Genomic DNA, 16780 nt, shown 5'->3' with positions numbered 1-16780 from the left:
TTCAGAGCTGGGTTCCCAGCCTGCAGCCACCGCTCTCCAGCCACCCAGCTCTGAAGGCAGCGCCACCAGCAGCAGCAGTGCAGAAGTGAGGGTAGCAGTACCGCAACCCCTCCTACAATAACCTGGCGAACCTGCCACAACTCCTGTTTGGGTCAGGACCCCTACAATTACAACACTGTGAAATTTCAGATTTAAATATCTGAAATCATGAAATTTATGATTTTTAAAATCCTATGACCATGAAATTGACCAAAATGGACCATGAACTTGGTAGGACCCTATGTATTGTATAGTGTGAACTTATGTAATTGTTAAGAATTTTTTTCGGGGTACTTCCCTTTTTGTTCTCTCTTACTGCCATTTTCCTTAATCTACAATAAAAGTCATTCAGGCTGGAAGTTTATGAAAACACATTTGCTTGGGTACAGACTGTTCAAAGAAAATCAGCTCAGATTTATATAAAGGACAATTCATGTTTAACAAATGTGATTTGGGGGAAATTTTTGACACAGTACCACCTAAAAGACTCTAAGGGGAGTTAGGCACCCAGATGATATTGAACTTCAGTGGCAGTTAGGAGCCTAACTCCCTTAGGCTTGTTTTAAAATCCCAGCCTATAAGGGCAGTTTAACGTTAATGTGGTAAGTTTGGTATTAACAGGAGTGTTCTTGACTGAATACAAAATTGGCTTAGTTATCACAATCAAAGTAGTGAGAGATGGAAACTGATCAGATAAGATGAATGGCAAGCAGAGTACCACAGTCTACTTTTGTTCACACTGTACACCTGGAGGAGGGAACATACATTTATATAGTCCTTGGCTGAGTACAAATTTGCAGAGGACAGAAAACTGAAAAGGCCAGTCAATGCCAAGAGAAGGATCAGATTCAAAGGGATCTAGATAGAGTAGGGGCATAGGCTGACAAGATCATGCAAAGCAACATGGAAAAACTATGAAATAAAGAGGACAGAGATAATGAGTGGCAAAAAGGTTTAGAGTTAAATAATACACTACAATACACTAAGCAAGAAAAGGATTGGGGCCTGATAGTAGACATCTAATTATAAAATCACTGTCTAGTAGCAGTGAGGAAAACAGGCTACTTGGATTTATTAGTGTAGACATATATCAGAAGAAAGCACACTGGAACAATGTAAGGAGATGCTGAGTTGGGGTGGATCCCTTACTGCAAGAAATTTAGTTTAAAATGGAAAAAATAGGGACAAGGACAGTGTAGATTAGAAAATGTATCTATGTTCTAGCTATCTGGAAAGGCTATAAACATTAGGATTGCATTTTCCGGAAAATAAGAGATTAAATCAAATTCAGGCCACCTCTTCTGTAAAGGTGTAAGCGGCAAAAAGATAAATGAGGAGGGAAACAGTAGGGCGCCAGTATTTTGTTCTGCTGTTTCAGGCTTTCACAAACCCCAATTTCTGGAGGCAGAAAGAAGGCAAAGTTCTGTGGGAGAGGGCATGGTTAGCACATTTTAGTGCAACACTACTTGACCCAGCATCCCTTATACTTTAGGCTGGTGATTTCTACCCTTAACAGCAAAACTCAGCAGAGGAGATGTGCATAGAGCTGCAACTTGGTCAAAGGCTGAGTCTTTTTGCAGCTTTTATATACACCCATTTTGTTTCACAAAATTGAATCAGACCTGAACTTAGCCTAAAAAGAGAATACCACGAATGTGGTAGTGAGCAGCCTCAGAATACAGAAAGGGCGGATGCCAGGAAACTGACTAGGAGGATGATGAGCTCAAGAACAAGAATATAAACTGAAACTAAAAATAGAGGGGAGTCTCGGTGCAGAATTAAATCTTACTTTCTGTTGACAACTATGTAATGGAATTTAGAGAGAAATTCTTTATGTTTGAGGTAGTAGAAAGAAAAGTTACAACAGTATAAGCCTACCCACTTAACCTGCAGAAGAGACCCTGTGTTTGCTTTGTTCAGGGTCCTGAACTTCTACTGTACTCTAGCCATTAAATTTTCTCTGGAGTTGCTGGACTGCAGTTCTGTGTGAATGGCTGAAAATAAGCCTTTGATGGGCTCTTGCAAAACCCAACTGGAGCTTAAAAAGGGAAAGCATAAGAATCCTTAAGGAGCCAGTACAGGATTTAGGATTTTAGAGGTCAGGCACTGGTATTAATGAGTGAAGCCCTGTGCATTGTTTTCAAAAAGTTACAGAGCCCTGTGGCAACGTAGGACTGGATTCTGCCTTCAAATGATATGAATCTGTGGTGACTCTGCTACCCTCGGCACAGTGACTGCCGAATCACACCCGTGGTGCCCAGAGCAGACTCTGCGCACTGTATCTTTAGACGGATGGCTGTTCCTAGTGGAGTCACACCTCTGTGCTGGAGGGGCCCTTTACTTTGCAGACCATTCATTTTCAGTCCCTGAACCAGAGGGGTTTTTGTTTTGCCCTACCCTGCCTATGAGTCCTCAAGCAGGGCTGCCCTGCCTGCTTCCCCTCCTCTTTCCTGTGCCACTCTGCCCCTCCAGTTGCCTGATTCCCCTCCTCTCTGCTGGACCCCTCTGCCTCTTACTGGGCCCCTCCATCTGCCTCTTTCCCTCCTCTTTCCTGTGCCCCTCTGCCCCTCCAGCTGCCTGCTTCCCCTCCTCTTTGCTGGGCCCCTCTGCCCCTCCAGTTGCCTGATTCCCCTCCTCTCTGCTGGGCCCCTCTTCCCCTCCAGCTGCCTGCTTTGCCTCTTCTCTCCTGTGCCCCTCTTCCTCTCCAGCTGCCTGCTTCGCCTCCTCTCTCCTGTGCCCCTCTTCCTCTTCCCCTCCAGTTGCCTGATTCCCCTCCTCTCTGCTGGGCCCCTCTTCCCCTCCAGCTGCCTGCTTTCCCCCCTCTCTGCTGGGCCCCTCTTCCTCTCCATCTGCCTCTGCCTCTTCCCCTCCCCTCTCCTGTGCCCCTCTGCCCCTCCAGTTGCCTGATTCCCCTCCTCTCTGCTGGGCCCCTCTGCCTCTTCCTGTGCCCCTCCATCTTCCTCTTCCCCTCCCCTCTCCTGTGCCCCTCCAGCTGCCTGATCCCCCTCCTCTCTCCTGCGCTCTTCTTCCTCTGCCCCTCCACCTGCCTCTTCTCTTCTCTTCTCTTCCCTTCCCCCCCGCCCCGCCCCGCCCCGCCCTTCCAGCTGCCTGCTTCCCCTCCCCTCACCCCCTGTCCTCCCTCCTTCCTTCTCTCTTTCCATCCCTCCCTCTCCCCATTTCTAGGCCTTTTCCGGTTGCCAGCCCGTCTCCTAGCAACCCCCATCAGCAGCCCCCGCCCCCCGCATGGGGCCTCGTCTCGGCTCCTTCCGCTTCCGCAGCTTCCCCAGCTCATCCCCGGCCCCGCTGCTGCGGCTACGGGTCTCCCGCCGGCCCCCCCCCCCATCCCCGCAGTGCCGCGAGCCGGCCAGAGCCGTCTCTCGCCGCCGCCATCCCCTCCCGCCCACGGGTGAGACCCTCCCCTCAGGGGGACCCCGGGGCGCGAGCAGGGCCGGGGGGGAGCTGGTGGGGCGGAAGCTACTTTGAGGGAGGGGAGTGTCCAGGGCTGGAGAGGGAGGAGGTTGTAACAAGGTAGGTACCTAATTCCCCCTCCCACCCCCGGTCATCATCCCTGGGGGAGGGGTAATTATCCTAGGGAGTGGGGGAAGGGCGGCATTGGGAGGGAGGGAAAGAGAAGAGCTGGGGGGGGGGGTGGAGGAGAGAAACCCCAAGAGAAGGAGGTTGTGATATTGGGGGGTTGTTAGAGTGGGGGGGTCAGTATTGTACCAGGGCTTTCATGGGAAGGGGAATTAAAGCGAGACTTGATGGAAACGGAGGCTAGGTGGAGTAAATGGTTTAAAAGGATGGGGTGTGGTAGATGTTGGACCAGTTTGTGGGCAAGGGGTAGTGCCTGACTTAAGAAGAGGCAAGGTTAATGATCATACCCCCTTTTGTGGCGTGGCTGGGAGAGGCAGGTATTGGGAGAACAAGGCTATTTATATCAGGAAAAGTGAGGCTGATCATTTGTCCGAGCAGGTGTCTCACAAGAAGGGTGGGTTCTGATAGTAATTGGTATATCAGACGCAAGGGGAAAGAGAGGGTTTCAGGATAATACCAGGGTGGAAAGAAAAGCAGAGGTTAATTATCATGATAACAAATATAGGGTATCCAGTCTGATGAGTTGTGAGTCAGGCTTTAGGGAGAAAGGGAGTATAATAAGAATAGGGGGAAAGTTAAAGCATACAATAAAGGATGGTTCCTAAACCCACCCACGGTATCCCTGAATTGGGAAGTGAGCCCCAAGTTAGCCCTGCTTGTCTTGTTTAATTTGACCATTTAGACAGGGAAAGCTAAAATCCATAAGGGATGGAAGGGGAGGAAAACAGCGGTCCTCCCTCCTCAGGAGTGTTTGCAGACTGGAGTTTGGCCTTTTGGACTCTGTGCTCGGTGATCCTGCCAGTAGTGATCACCTTGTGGTGCAGTTTCCAGCGATCCCGGAGGCAGGTGCTGAGGCGAGACATCTTCCGCAAGAGCAAGCACGACTGGCATTACACAGATCTCTTTGGCCAGCCCACCTATTGCTGTGTGTGTGCCCAGCACATTCTCCAGGGAGCTTTTTGCAACTGCTGTGGGCTGTGTGTCCACGAAGGGTGTCTCAAGAAGGCCGACCGGCATTTCCTCTGCAAGGAGATTATGATGAGGAGCAATGGTGAAGCCCACACCTCTATGGCACATCGCTGGATCCGAGGCAACGTCCCGCTGTGCAGCCATTGTGTCGTATGCAAGCAGCAGTGTGGCACCCAGCCCAAGCTTTGTGACTACAGGTACAGTGGAGGAATGTGCTTGCATATGCAGGAAGTACAGTATTATGTCATTATTGTAATTGCTGTGGCAATATTTGGTCACCTTACTGCTAAATGAAATGCTAGAATAGTTCAAGCAAGTTGTCTAGCATGAATTTCTCTCAGGGCCTGATATCAATGAGACTGCTTATGAAGTAAGGTGCTATTCAGCATGAGTAAAGATGGGAGAATGGAGTCACAAGTTAGGGGTAAAGCATAGCTCACTATGTCATCTATTTTATTATTATTTGTATTACTGTAGCACGTAAGGCCCCCAATCAAGAATTAAGGCTCCATTTTGCTAGACGTTGTACAGGCATGTAGTAAGACAGTCCCTGCCCCAGAAAGTTTACAACACTTCTCCTGCAACAAGTTATAATTTGTTTAACTTTACACACTGTGAGTAGTCCCACTGAGTTAAACAGAACTACTCACAGTGCATGAAGTTAAGTAGGTGCATAAATCTTTGCAGGATTGGGGCCTGGACTTATGACAAAACACAATATAAATTAAACAAGTATAAGTGCAAAAGTGTTCATTCCTCCTAAGACTATATTGTAAGCTCCTTAGGGCAGGGACTCTCTTTGTTCTGTGTCTGTACAGCACCTAGAACAACGGACTCCTGGTCCGTGAGTAGGTCTTCGAGTGCTACAATACTACAAAGAATAATAATAAGCAGAACTCCCTGTGAAAGTTAATGGCGAATTCTTAAAATGTCACCTATTAACTTCTGATTTGGTATTATAGATATTTATATTATAAGGTAATGATAAGTTATCTCAACACCCTGAAATTAGCTTTTATTGATTTCAATGGGACTACTTGTAGAGTAAGGTACTAGTCAACATGATGAATGTCATGGAATTGGTTCTGAAAAAGAGAACTGGATAAATTAATGGAGGTTAAGTCCATTAATGGCTATTAGCCAGGATAGGTAAGGAATGGTGTCCCTAGCCTCTGTTTGTCAGAAGGTGGAGATGGATGGCAGGAGAGGGATCACTTGATCATTACCTGTTAGGTTCACTCCCTCTGGGGTACCTGGCATTGGCCACTATCAGTAGACAGGATACTGGGATGGATGAACTTTTGGTCTGACCCAGTATGGCCGTTCTTATGTTCTGTAAATATTATCCTCATGGACCAAGTTCTGTTTTCGGTTACTCCACTGTAACTCCATTGACTTCACTGGACATACTCTGGATTTACATCACTGTAACTGAGACAAGAATTTGTCCTCTTATATTTACATCCCTCATTCTACAGGATAAGCTTCTCGAGTGAATTCCTGGCCCCCACCAAAGTCAATAGGAGTTCTGACACTGATTTTATTGGAGTCAGGATTTCAACCCAGTGTCATCTTATGTATGCCTGCATATAGGTTTTGTCACGTGCATGTTGTTGTAAATTATGCATTGACTATTTGTGGTCCATTTTGTGGCTGTTTTTTGCAAGGCTCTGTTTTGTGCCTTTGTTTTTCGCTAGGCTATCATGAACAAAATATAGGGTATTATACTGTGGGATGGACAGGTGCCTGCCGCTTCATATTTACTTATGCAGGTAATTTTCATGAGGCAAGCTAATTAGAAGAACCACTTTAGGAATCTTTTGCCAGGCTCTGAAGCTGTACAGCAGCATGGACGAATAGTCAAAGAATATATTTCTATGTATAAAACTACTATTCTTCTACTGTTAAACTCTCATTCAGTCTTGGCAATCATTTATTTAATACTGGCTGCACTGTTGTGTGATTCATCTGCAGTTTACAACATAAATTGTATCTGTTTCCCATCTTTTCTTCCTGTCTCTCTTTCCTCCAGTGGAATTTTTGTGTTTCTCAAGTTTCATTGTTTTTTCCAAGATTTCAGGAAATAATGTATTTATTTAGGATGTCTGCATAGTGCTATAATTAACTGTGCGTGGTACTTTGTATAGAGAATGAGGACACAGCATTTTACTCCAGACGGTTTACAATTCCGGTGACATACACATACTGTGACATGGAGAGATTATAGCAAACGAGAGAAGGAGAGGGATACACAAAAATAAGATTGAGGTTAATTGTCTTCCATGGTATGCAGAGTGTTTTTATTTTTCTAAAAATAATTAGTGCATTGGTATTAAGGAAATAGTGAGTTATTGTTGAAGGGAGGTTAGCAAAAAGATGAGCTGGAGCTTTCAAATGGTCTCAAAGTGAACAATAGCATTCAAAAACATCTTTTGGCAATCAGCTTGTATGATAAAGAAAATAGAGTGTTGATCCCAAGCAAAGTATGTACAGATCTGGCATATTTGTTCATTAGTAACTGCGCTGTCTGAACTCTTTAGCGTAAAACCTGCCCTAGCAGCAGATGGATATTCCTGGAGTTCCTCCACTGTCTGTCTAGATGTATGTCTGGACGTTGGAATTGTCTTGCACATTGTCAGAAGCAGTGCGAGCTTCACAGTGAAAGTTTGGAGGTTCAGTACTTACTTGTAAATTAAATCTGCTGTTACAGATCAGTTGTATTCTGAGTTTTCCTAGGCACCTACTCTTAGATAATCTTTTCAGCAGCTGCGGATTGCTGAAAAACCCATGACTGACTTCCCTCTATTGTTCAGTTAAATATCTTTGACACAGATGAGAGTAAGTGCATACTAGGGTAGAGGAAGTTTAATTGTGTCTATAATGTTACAAAGGAATTATTTCTTTCCTTGATTATACTTGCTACCTATTTTTACCCAGCTTTTATATGACACCTTGTAAGCGAGTAGAGCTCCAGAAGAGCAAACAACTAACTCATCTGTAAGGAGCCTCAAGTGTGTTTGATTGAGGGCAGGATTCATGGCCCACAATGAAAAGAAATGGTCACCCATCGGGAATGTCAGTGTCCATGGTATTAAGAGCTGGATTAATCGAGGGACTCCAAAAATAGCTTCCACAGGTACTTAAATCAGGTTCTTGGATGTGGTGACCAGGATTAGCCTTCTGCACATGATGGCAATAGGTATTATAATATTTCCCCCTATATTGGCTCTCATCAGGACACCTGTAGGAACAGGTTAAATAGCTGAGCAACTATGTGCTGTGGGATTTTGTGCTACAGCTTTCCATAATGCTGTACAACTTTTAGAGCTTACGATTTAAAGGGATGCTGTCAACTTTGAAAACTGACATTATTTACAAATTTATTATCGTCTTACTAACACTCAATTGTTAAATTAAAAAGCATTTTTGAAATTCAGTTTATTTTTTACTATTTGAAATTTCTTTTTTCAGTTAATGAAAATTGATGAAGCTATTTACACTTTCACTTTCAGGTTTTCAATTCTGCAGTGTTTGTGTTGCCAGCTGTGCAAGGGAATATTTATTTGCTTATAGCAACTGTTTCTCTTGGAATTACAAAAAATGTTAATGGTTCCATTGGTTTTAAATTTTGTAAAAGCTCATTTTTTACAAAATCCTAAATATCTGGCCAAACTTGAGCTGACAGTGACCTTTCAGTAGTGGATTTGAAGCACAATGTGTTTGTTTTCCTTAATTCTACAGAGAACTTGTTCAGTTTTGTTTGTTTGTAATGAATTATGAATATGTAGTGTGTCTTGTAATATTTAATAGTAATCATTTTGGTATAAGTATACCTAGAGTATTTTTTTTTAATGAGTGCACCAAAAAATTAGGTGTTTTTTTTTTCTACTTGGTTAAAGATATAAATATCTGCTCTGTTTTTAGATGGAAGTAAATATTGTTCCAAGATCCTATTTTGTCAAGTTGTCCAAAGGTCTGAAACTTTTCTAGTTATATTTTGATATCTGCCTATTTGAGTCTATTCCCGGTTCCTTGGAAATAAATGTCTTGACTTTCTGCACACTCCATGCTGTTAATGCTCATGTATTCCAGCCCAAGACTGTGTGCACAGTGTAGCGTGCTGTCTGCATTCACTTTTTTTAATACAGAAGTTAGGCAGTGAGAAGAAAGGCATGAAGAGTTAATTGATACCATGTCAGCAGTTTTTCTATATTTGCCTGTTCAGTTGTGCTGGCAATAGCAACAGTAAACACTAGTTTCAAAAAGTAAGAAATGACAGTATAAGTTGTGCTTTCCATCTATTAAATCTTTGTTACTGGAAGAGGAATAAATGCCAGAAAAGCCCAGATCTGTTTTTCTATGTGGTAAAAATCCACGGTTTTCTCTCCTTTATGTCACTCTGTGTGTGTAAGTCCAGTAGAAGGGAGAAGAGAGGGTATAGTTATTTGATCAGAAAATATGTATATGGCCGGGGGGAGGGGGGGGAGGAACGACTACTTCATCTCAAGGCAGGTAGTAAATTATCTACTGACAGTTTATGCCAGTTTTGTCTATTTAGGGAATTGCATGTGATGTGGTTACTTGGACTTGACTATTATTATGAGCAATGTGATATTGAGAACCTTAAATATACTTGCCTCCTATTTATATTATTATGAGAGAAAATGTGTTTCATAGCCTACAAAGCTCTGTGTTAGAGTTCAAGAATGCATGACTTCTTAACTTCACATAGTTTAAGAAAAGTATTTGGTTTTCTAATGTATCATACAGGGACATTAGAAGTGGAAACGACCTACTTGGTAAGCTAGTCCATATCTCTGTCAGTGTGGAACTCTTCCCTACAATACATTTACTAGTGTTTTGTCCAGTCTAGTTTTAGTGTGCCAAGCTACTCTGAGAAGGAGCTGGCTTTTTCTTACTATTCAGTCTGAATTTTTTATTTTCTTAATTTCATCCCACTAATACTCTTTTTGTCTGGAAGATCAGATCTAATAAGAGCCAATATATTTGAATTGGGGTCACTGTGCACGTAAAATCCAAGAGTACCCGCTAATAACTCATTTGTCCCATGGTTCCTCCAAATCTGCTCTGAGTTTTTCTGAGTTTTTTTTTATCAGCTCCGCTGCTCTCTACCAGCTACACATTTTAAAATGAATGGTTGTTTGTGATTTAAAAAATTGTGCTATAGTATGCTGCAGTCTCATGCTGCATCGCCATAATCACCATTATAAACTTTCTCCATCATCTTCTGGTCTTTCATCCAGGGCTTTGGAGTGGAGCCCGGAGCTGGAGTGTGGAGCAGCTCCAGAGCAGTGGAGCTGCAGGTTTTTGCCTGGAGCTGGAGCGGAGCCGGAGCACAGCTCCAAAGCCCTGCTTTCATCTCTCTATTCTGCCCCCATCCCCATCCAAGACCACCCATTAAAATACAAATTTTTCTCAAGTCCTCCTTTATCATTTGAATCCTCAGCAGTATCCCACAGCTTCTTTGTGTTTCTTGTCTTTGCTTTCCTCAAACTGGGAAAAATTCAGTCTTGTGCAGTGGGTCCACACAAGGCCAGGTACCCCATATAAAAGCCTGCACTAGTAGGTTTAAATTGGACCTTACTAATGCATTGTCCTGATCAGATATGTGGGGATAGAGTCATCCACTGTTCCCGTCCTTGCTTGGCTTTGTCCTTTGCTTTCTCACCTTGTTATGTTGTCTGTGTTTAGTGTAGTTCCCTGTACTGATGCTAGTGTTCCACAGATATCAAGGATCTTGGGGCAATAATCAAAAAGACTAAAAAGTAATTGCCACCTGGTACTTAATTATTTTAATTAGATGCCCCATTACAACATTAAAAATATTGTATATCAATCACTCGGATTATGCATTTAGAAACACAGATTTTTCTAAATCTTCTTAACACTTCATCTATTTTATATTGCTTTTTCAGTTGTTCCAGAATATTGCCGTAGGGATTCAAAGCCAAAAATGTGATTATATATCATTATTTTTTGAAGGATCTTTCCCTACTGTAGGACAAACTGTTACGAAGTTTGATTGTAGCAGGTTTCCCCCAATAATCAGTCTGATGCCTGCTAGAGTTTCCCCTAGTTTGATTAATAAAAAGATATTTTTAGACCATGTTTACTCTCTTCTGTTAATTCTCTAAGAAAAGGACAGCTAGTTTTTCTGAATTAGACCCTGCAAATTTCCGAGTGTGTAAGTGATGTTGATAAAGTAATTTAAGGCAAGGTTCTACACTATTATTTTATGATCCCATTGGGTAACTTGTGCTGTATTAATATACCTAATTTTATAAAGTGTTTTTGCATAGCCCTATATAAGTAAACTCAACCTTTCAATCCAAACAATTGGTTAGAAATCAAGTTAAACCACCATTTGAACTCTTTTTGTTTCTGTATTCAGGTGCGTTTGGTGTCAGCACACTGTACATGATGAATGCATGCAGAATTCTTTAAAGAGCGAGAAGTGTCGTTTTGGAGAATTCAGAAACTTAATTATTCCACCATATTACTTATCCACCATTAATCAGATGCGTAAGGATAAAAGAATTGATTATGGAAAGGTAACTTTATTGGGTTTTTTTATAATACGTAATTCTAAATATTAAATAAGTGCAATGACATGGTGGTGGTTATACACTGAATCAGTGTTTGAATACATAAATGCTAAGTGTGTTGACTTGAATGTATTAGTCATTTTATTAACATCCTGGTTGAGATTGAACAGATTTTTGCACGTAATTATTCTGAGGTGACACTGAGGCTATAGTACCTTGCTTTCTTAAACATCTTAACCACAACTGTTTAAATCCCATAATCATCTTTAGTCAAAAATTCCAAAAGTAATTTATCCTCAATTCCCTGTTATATGTTAGAGAATATTCATTAAATCTTTAGCAAAATCTGTCAACATAGCCGTTTAAAAGAAAACAGTTTCCATGCTCCAAGCCACTACTGTAGATATTGGAGAGAAATCCTATAAAGTCTTTTTAAAGGGATACCTGATAAGAATAAGCAGGGGATTGGACTAGATGACATCCTGAGGTCTCTTTCAATCTTAATATTCTATAATTCTATGGATAAGCCTGTTAAAGAATAAACTTCCATTTTACCCAAAAATTAAATATTGTGAAAACAAACTGACTCTTCAAAGAGGTACAGCTGTCAAATAAAAATATTTTCTGTGTACCAAAATAGAGTGTATTGCATAATGCAGAGTGTCAACATTCGCAGTACTACCACCAGTTTTGTGATTGGGGGACTGTACCCTGGAAATTAACGACTCAAATGATTTAGGGATCATAGTGAGCAGGCAGCTCAACTCAACATGAACTCCCCAGAGCGATGCTGTGGCAAAAGGGCTAATGGGATACTTGTATGTATAAACAGGGGAGTAGTGAATAAAAGAGGGACGAGGTGAATTTATTTCTGTATATGCCATTGGTGAGGCTGATAATAGAACACTATGTACAGTTCTGGTGTTTACGGTTTAAAAAGGATGTTGGGAAAACTGGAGAAAGTACAGAATAGAGCTGAAAAAAGGTGATTCCAGGGCTGAAGAAAATGCCTGACAGTGAGAGATGTAAAGAGCTTAAACAGAGTAACAAAAAGAAGACAAAGAAGTAACTTGACTAGCGTATAAGTACATCACAAGGAGAAAATACCTGTACTAAAGGGCTATTTAATCTTGTGGAGAAAGTCAAACCAAGAACTGGTGACTGGAAGCTGTGCCAGACAAATTCAAAGTAAAAATGAGGCACACGTTGTTAACAGTGAGAGCAATTTAACCACTGGAGCAAACTGCCAAGGAAAGTGGTGGATTATCTATCTCTTGATGTCTTCAAATCAAAACTGGATGCCTTTCTGGAAGATAGGAGTCAGTCAAACAGAAGTTATTGGGCTGGTTACAGGACTAACTGGGTGAAATTTAGTGACCTATGATATACAGGAGATTAAACTAGATGTTCTAATGGTCCCTTCTGGCCTTAAAATCTATGAATGATTTCAGACCAATTTTAGGGGGCTCTTGTGATAAAACACAAGCAGCTCAGAAATGTTACCTGAGGTGCCTGCATTTCCCCCTTCAACCATTACAGGCTACTGTGCTGTTTATGCCACAGGCAGCCAACCCTGTGTGCTCTGAGCAGGGCAGATTCCAGGACAGCAGAGCCAGCCCAAGCTCAGTAGTCTTAGCCCTGCTATCCCCACCCCAGTGCAGGAAAGTTATTGGATGTAGGAGCACAGAACAAACTTCCTCCCTGCAGGCTGAAGACATGGGACAACCGCTGGATCCTGCTAGAGGAGAAGTTGGAAAGTGGGGGCCTACAGTTTGGCAGGGGGTGAGGGGAAGAGCAGGCTATGGGAGCATGCTGCGGAATTGAGATGGCTGCAGGAACGTGCCAGTAGGGAGCCTGGAGGACTGGCAGCAAAGGTGAGGGGAAAGGTAGTTGGGGCCAGCATTATTGTGTATGATTCAAGGTTGAATTTTCAACCTGTAATTCTCACACGCAAATTAGGGTATTCACAGGGGAGGTCAAAAATCTGAAGACAGACAAAAAGCAAGATTTTGTTCTTCTCTTTTTTATCTTTGGTTCTGTCTCCTGGTATTTGAACCCTTGAGGTTAGCAGTACTGAAAACATGAAGTCAATTTAGAGGGGAACTTGCATGTTTGTGTAAATTTGATAAAAGCTATTTGTAGAAATGTTCAACTTCGCTGATAATTTTCTGTATATCCCTTTATTATGGAAATCATTTGTGTTTGAACAAAAGCATTATCTGTCCTAAGCCATGTTTTGATTCTTCCATGAGAGTATAGTCCTGTGTTTAAGACCTCAGTGCTGCTATGGAGATAATTCTGATGTGATTTTTTTGCAAGATCCAGGTGTAAAGAGGGAGGAACTGTTTGAAAGCTCTTGTTACAAATGATGATTAGCAAAAGTGGCAACAAGAAACTATGAAAAAACACAAAAATAAAATGACTGTTAGTAGCTGTATTTTGGCACTTCCAAATAAATCTTCATTGACTGGGAATGCTACTGGTTGAAATAAGTTGTAAAACTTATTACTTATTTGGAAAGGTTGCTTGTTTCTGTACTTACTATAAAGAGGGAATTAGCTACTTTTTATTTAAAATTATGGAGTAATTCATTTTCTCTGTCTTTGTGTAAATGGGGAATGACGTTGGAATTCAAAGCCCCTCATTCCTTTCAGGTTTGTCACATTTGTGTACATATGGAATTTTTTTCTTTCTGCAGTTGGCATCCTCCTATTGTAAACACTGGACCCCAATAATAATCCTGGCTAATACTCGTAGTGGAAACAACATGGGCGAAACATTGTTGGGAGAGTTTAAGATTCTCTTAAACCCAGTTCAGGTAATTGTGGAGGAAAGCCAGAACTATGTAATAAACTAAAGACTCAATTAAGATCACCAGCATTTTGCTTATATATGGATTACAGGATCTTTTTAAGCAGTTTGATACAAATCTCCAGCTAAGGAAACAGACTGGTGCAGTTCTCATTTGAAGAAAAATGGCCATCAGGATTTTAGCACAGGTCTGCAAAGGCAACTTAAGGAGCTTTTTTTTTTTTTTTTTTTTTTTTTTTTTTTTACAATGAGTTTGATAAGGAGCTAGGTGTCATCAAGATTTATAGAAGTTGAACTTGCAATAATCCCCTCGCTGCTTTTATTTTCCATAAGTCTCCTATTCATTCAGGAAGGTATGAGGTTTTTAAAATTGGGAACAATTGAAAAAACACTTCAAATCATAAGTAAAATCATAACTCTTTCTTTTCACTACATGATGCGTTGTGCAATGTCATCACCTTGGTCACTCTGTCTGGTGCAACGGTCCTGAGAAAACTATGTGGGTTTGATCTGATTCTTTTGAAACTTTTTAAATCTTAACTTTACTTGTGAAGATGGCAATACATCTGGCTATTTTCCTGTGTTGCCCTCTGTGTTGCCATTGTCCCTTAAACTCAGCTGGGAAGGCACAGGATGCTCTGACATAAGGTAGCTGTTCCTAGACTTCCTGACTACCTCTTAATTCTCTTCCTCCAAAGTTCAAAGCAAGAGCCTTCAATGATTTCTGTTAGTCTGAATTTAAGGTCTTTGTTTTAAAAAACAAAAACCAAAAATCAATGCCAAGAGTAGTCTCAATGAATGAACTCTTTTTTACAAATTGAATTTTAAGTCTTTTTTTTTTTTAACCGTTTTTATTTCATTACTTTTGGTTCTTGTAAAAGTGAAGGATTGACATTACTGGATTTAAAAAAAATTTTCATTTGGGGGAAAAAAATCCGATTTGTTTTGTTAATATGAATATTCACTGAAATAACTACTCACATGAATCTGAGTAGGATTTGGTCTTTGGTATGACCATTTGCCAGTGTAGTTGTCTGGAACTTATGATGATCAGTTTGCATCCTGATATATAAAAGTGAAGATGTTTTGATTTGTGAAGTAAACCCTACACTGTGTGTCTTAACTTACAGACATTTTCATTTTTATTTTCATTTGTTCATAGGTTTTTGATCTGAGCAAAATTTCACCTGCCAAAGCACTCCAGCTTTGTACCTTGCTGCCTTATAATTCTGCGAGGGTACTTGTCTGTGGTGGGGATGGCACAGTGGGCTGGGTCCTGGATGCAATTGATGAAATGAAGATAAAGGTATGGTGTTTGAATACCTTTGCATTTATTGTGGTGAAATACACTTTGGCCAGTTACAAAAGTTAAGCCCTAATCTCTTATCCGGATATGGGTCATTCCTATCTTTCAGAGTAAACCTATTAAGAAAAGTATTTGCTAAGTAGCTTATATACAATAAAGAGATACAGACTTTGAACATTTAATTTAGAAGCCATTCTGCTCACAGAGTGTAGCCTATTTTATGCGTTCCTTTGCAATCTAAAGAGAAATTTAATTTGCTGTTAATGGACTTATTAATATACTTTTGGTGAGAAATAAGCAGCCAGAGCAGAAGAAGGTTCTTCTGCTCTGGCTGCTTATTTCTCACCAAAAGTATTCAACTTCTAAAGCCACCAAAAATAATGACACAATTGCAGTTTTTGACTTTAGAAAGAGATTAAGGGACAGAAGTAGATAAATTATTAAAGATTTGGTTTTCATTATACTATTACTTACTGACAAGAAGTGAAGAAACTTTGTGTGTTTAGTATTGTTTCTAAATAGAACATGTTTTCAGTTTAAGAGGTGTCAGCAAGAACTCCTGGGATGTCTAATTCGATTGTCACCCTTTCTGCCTAGTATCCACACACCCACCTCCTTTTCTCTACAGAAAAAAAGAAGACAAGTGGTAAAGTTCTCAAAATTGGATAAGAAAAATGTAATTTCCATTTCCCAATTTTTTAGAGTCAAAGTGAATATTATATTTGTTAACTAATAATACTTTGTAAAGTACTGTACTGAAACCTGCAACTGGCTCATGATGCATACCATAAACCTATGAACGCTTTTGAGAGAGACCTATTTGCTGGAACAATGAAATATGTGGAAGAAAATGTCTTAATAGCCCTGCAGAGCTACCGTACTTAAGATGGTGTGAGCTGGATTCTAGGCCCTCTCATGCCTCCTTAGCAGAGTTCTTGACAAAATTTTATGCTCCTGAAAACATGTTACAGGCATTGGCAGTACATAGGTATTCCTCTGAGGGCTGGGCTGTAAAACCTTTATCACTGGTGGTAAGTGAAGGGAGAAAAGAACCCAGCTTGACTCTCAGATCCCTGGTTGCAGGGCTGATAATAAGAAGAAACATCCTTTTTCTTATAAACATATATATCCTGATTAAACAACAGTAACCACGATGCCACTTTTCAAATTACTTCTCACAGTTGAAAACTTAAATCTCACAACAGCTCTGTGAGCTAGGTAGATATACCAGCTTTACGGAGGGGAAGCTAAGGCAGTAAGGGAGAGGCAAGACATTTTCCAAAGGGGCTGCTCATTTGGGGATATGTTATTTTTGTGCATTTGGTATTTGCCTAGTTTAAAAATTCCACCTTTCATATTTTCTTGATCCCAAATGCTTAGATTTGACATTTGCCATGCTTACAGTACGTGCTGTGCCACTCTGTAATAACCATTGAAGCAGCTTTTCTGTTAATGGTGTTCAGCTATCTTCAGCATTTCTGGGGATAATATGGAG

General features: G+C 41.0%; 1 protein-coding gene across 1 annotated transcript in view; it reads left to right on the top strand.

Annotated features, from left to right (window-relative positions):
* The first annotated feature begins 3758 nt into the window (after positions 1-3758).
* The window catches only part of DGKE (diacylglycerol kinase epsilon), a 28034-nt gene continuing 15012 nt past the window's right edge, over positions 3759-16780 (top strand). Inside the window, exons 1-4 of the mRNA XM_074970563.1 lie at positions 3759-4799; positions 11015-11174; positions 13867-13986; positions 15142-15285. Of these exons, the coding sequence (XP_074826664.1) occupies positions 4342-4799; positions 11015-11174; positions 13867-13986; positions 15142-15285 (882 nt within the window). The 5' untranslated portion in view covers positions 3759-4341. The remainder of the gene's footprint in view (positions 4800-11014; positions 11175-13866; positions 13987-15141; positions 15286-16780) is intronic.

Source organism: Natator depressus, chromosome 14 (assembly GCF_965152275.1).
Source record: "Natator depressus isolate rNatDep1 chromosome 14, rNatDep2.hap1, whole genome shotgun sequence".
Lineage (NCBI taxonomy): Eukaryota > Metazoa > Chordata > Testudines > Cheloniidae > Natator > Natator depressus.
Note: the sequence above shows the minus strand (reverse complement) of the source record. Positions and strands in the feature narration are given on the sequence as shown.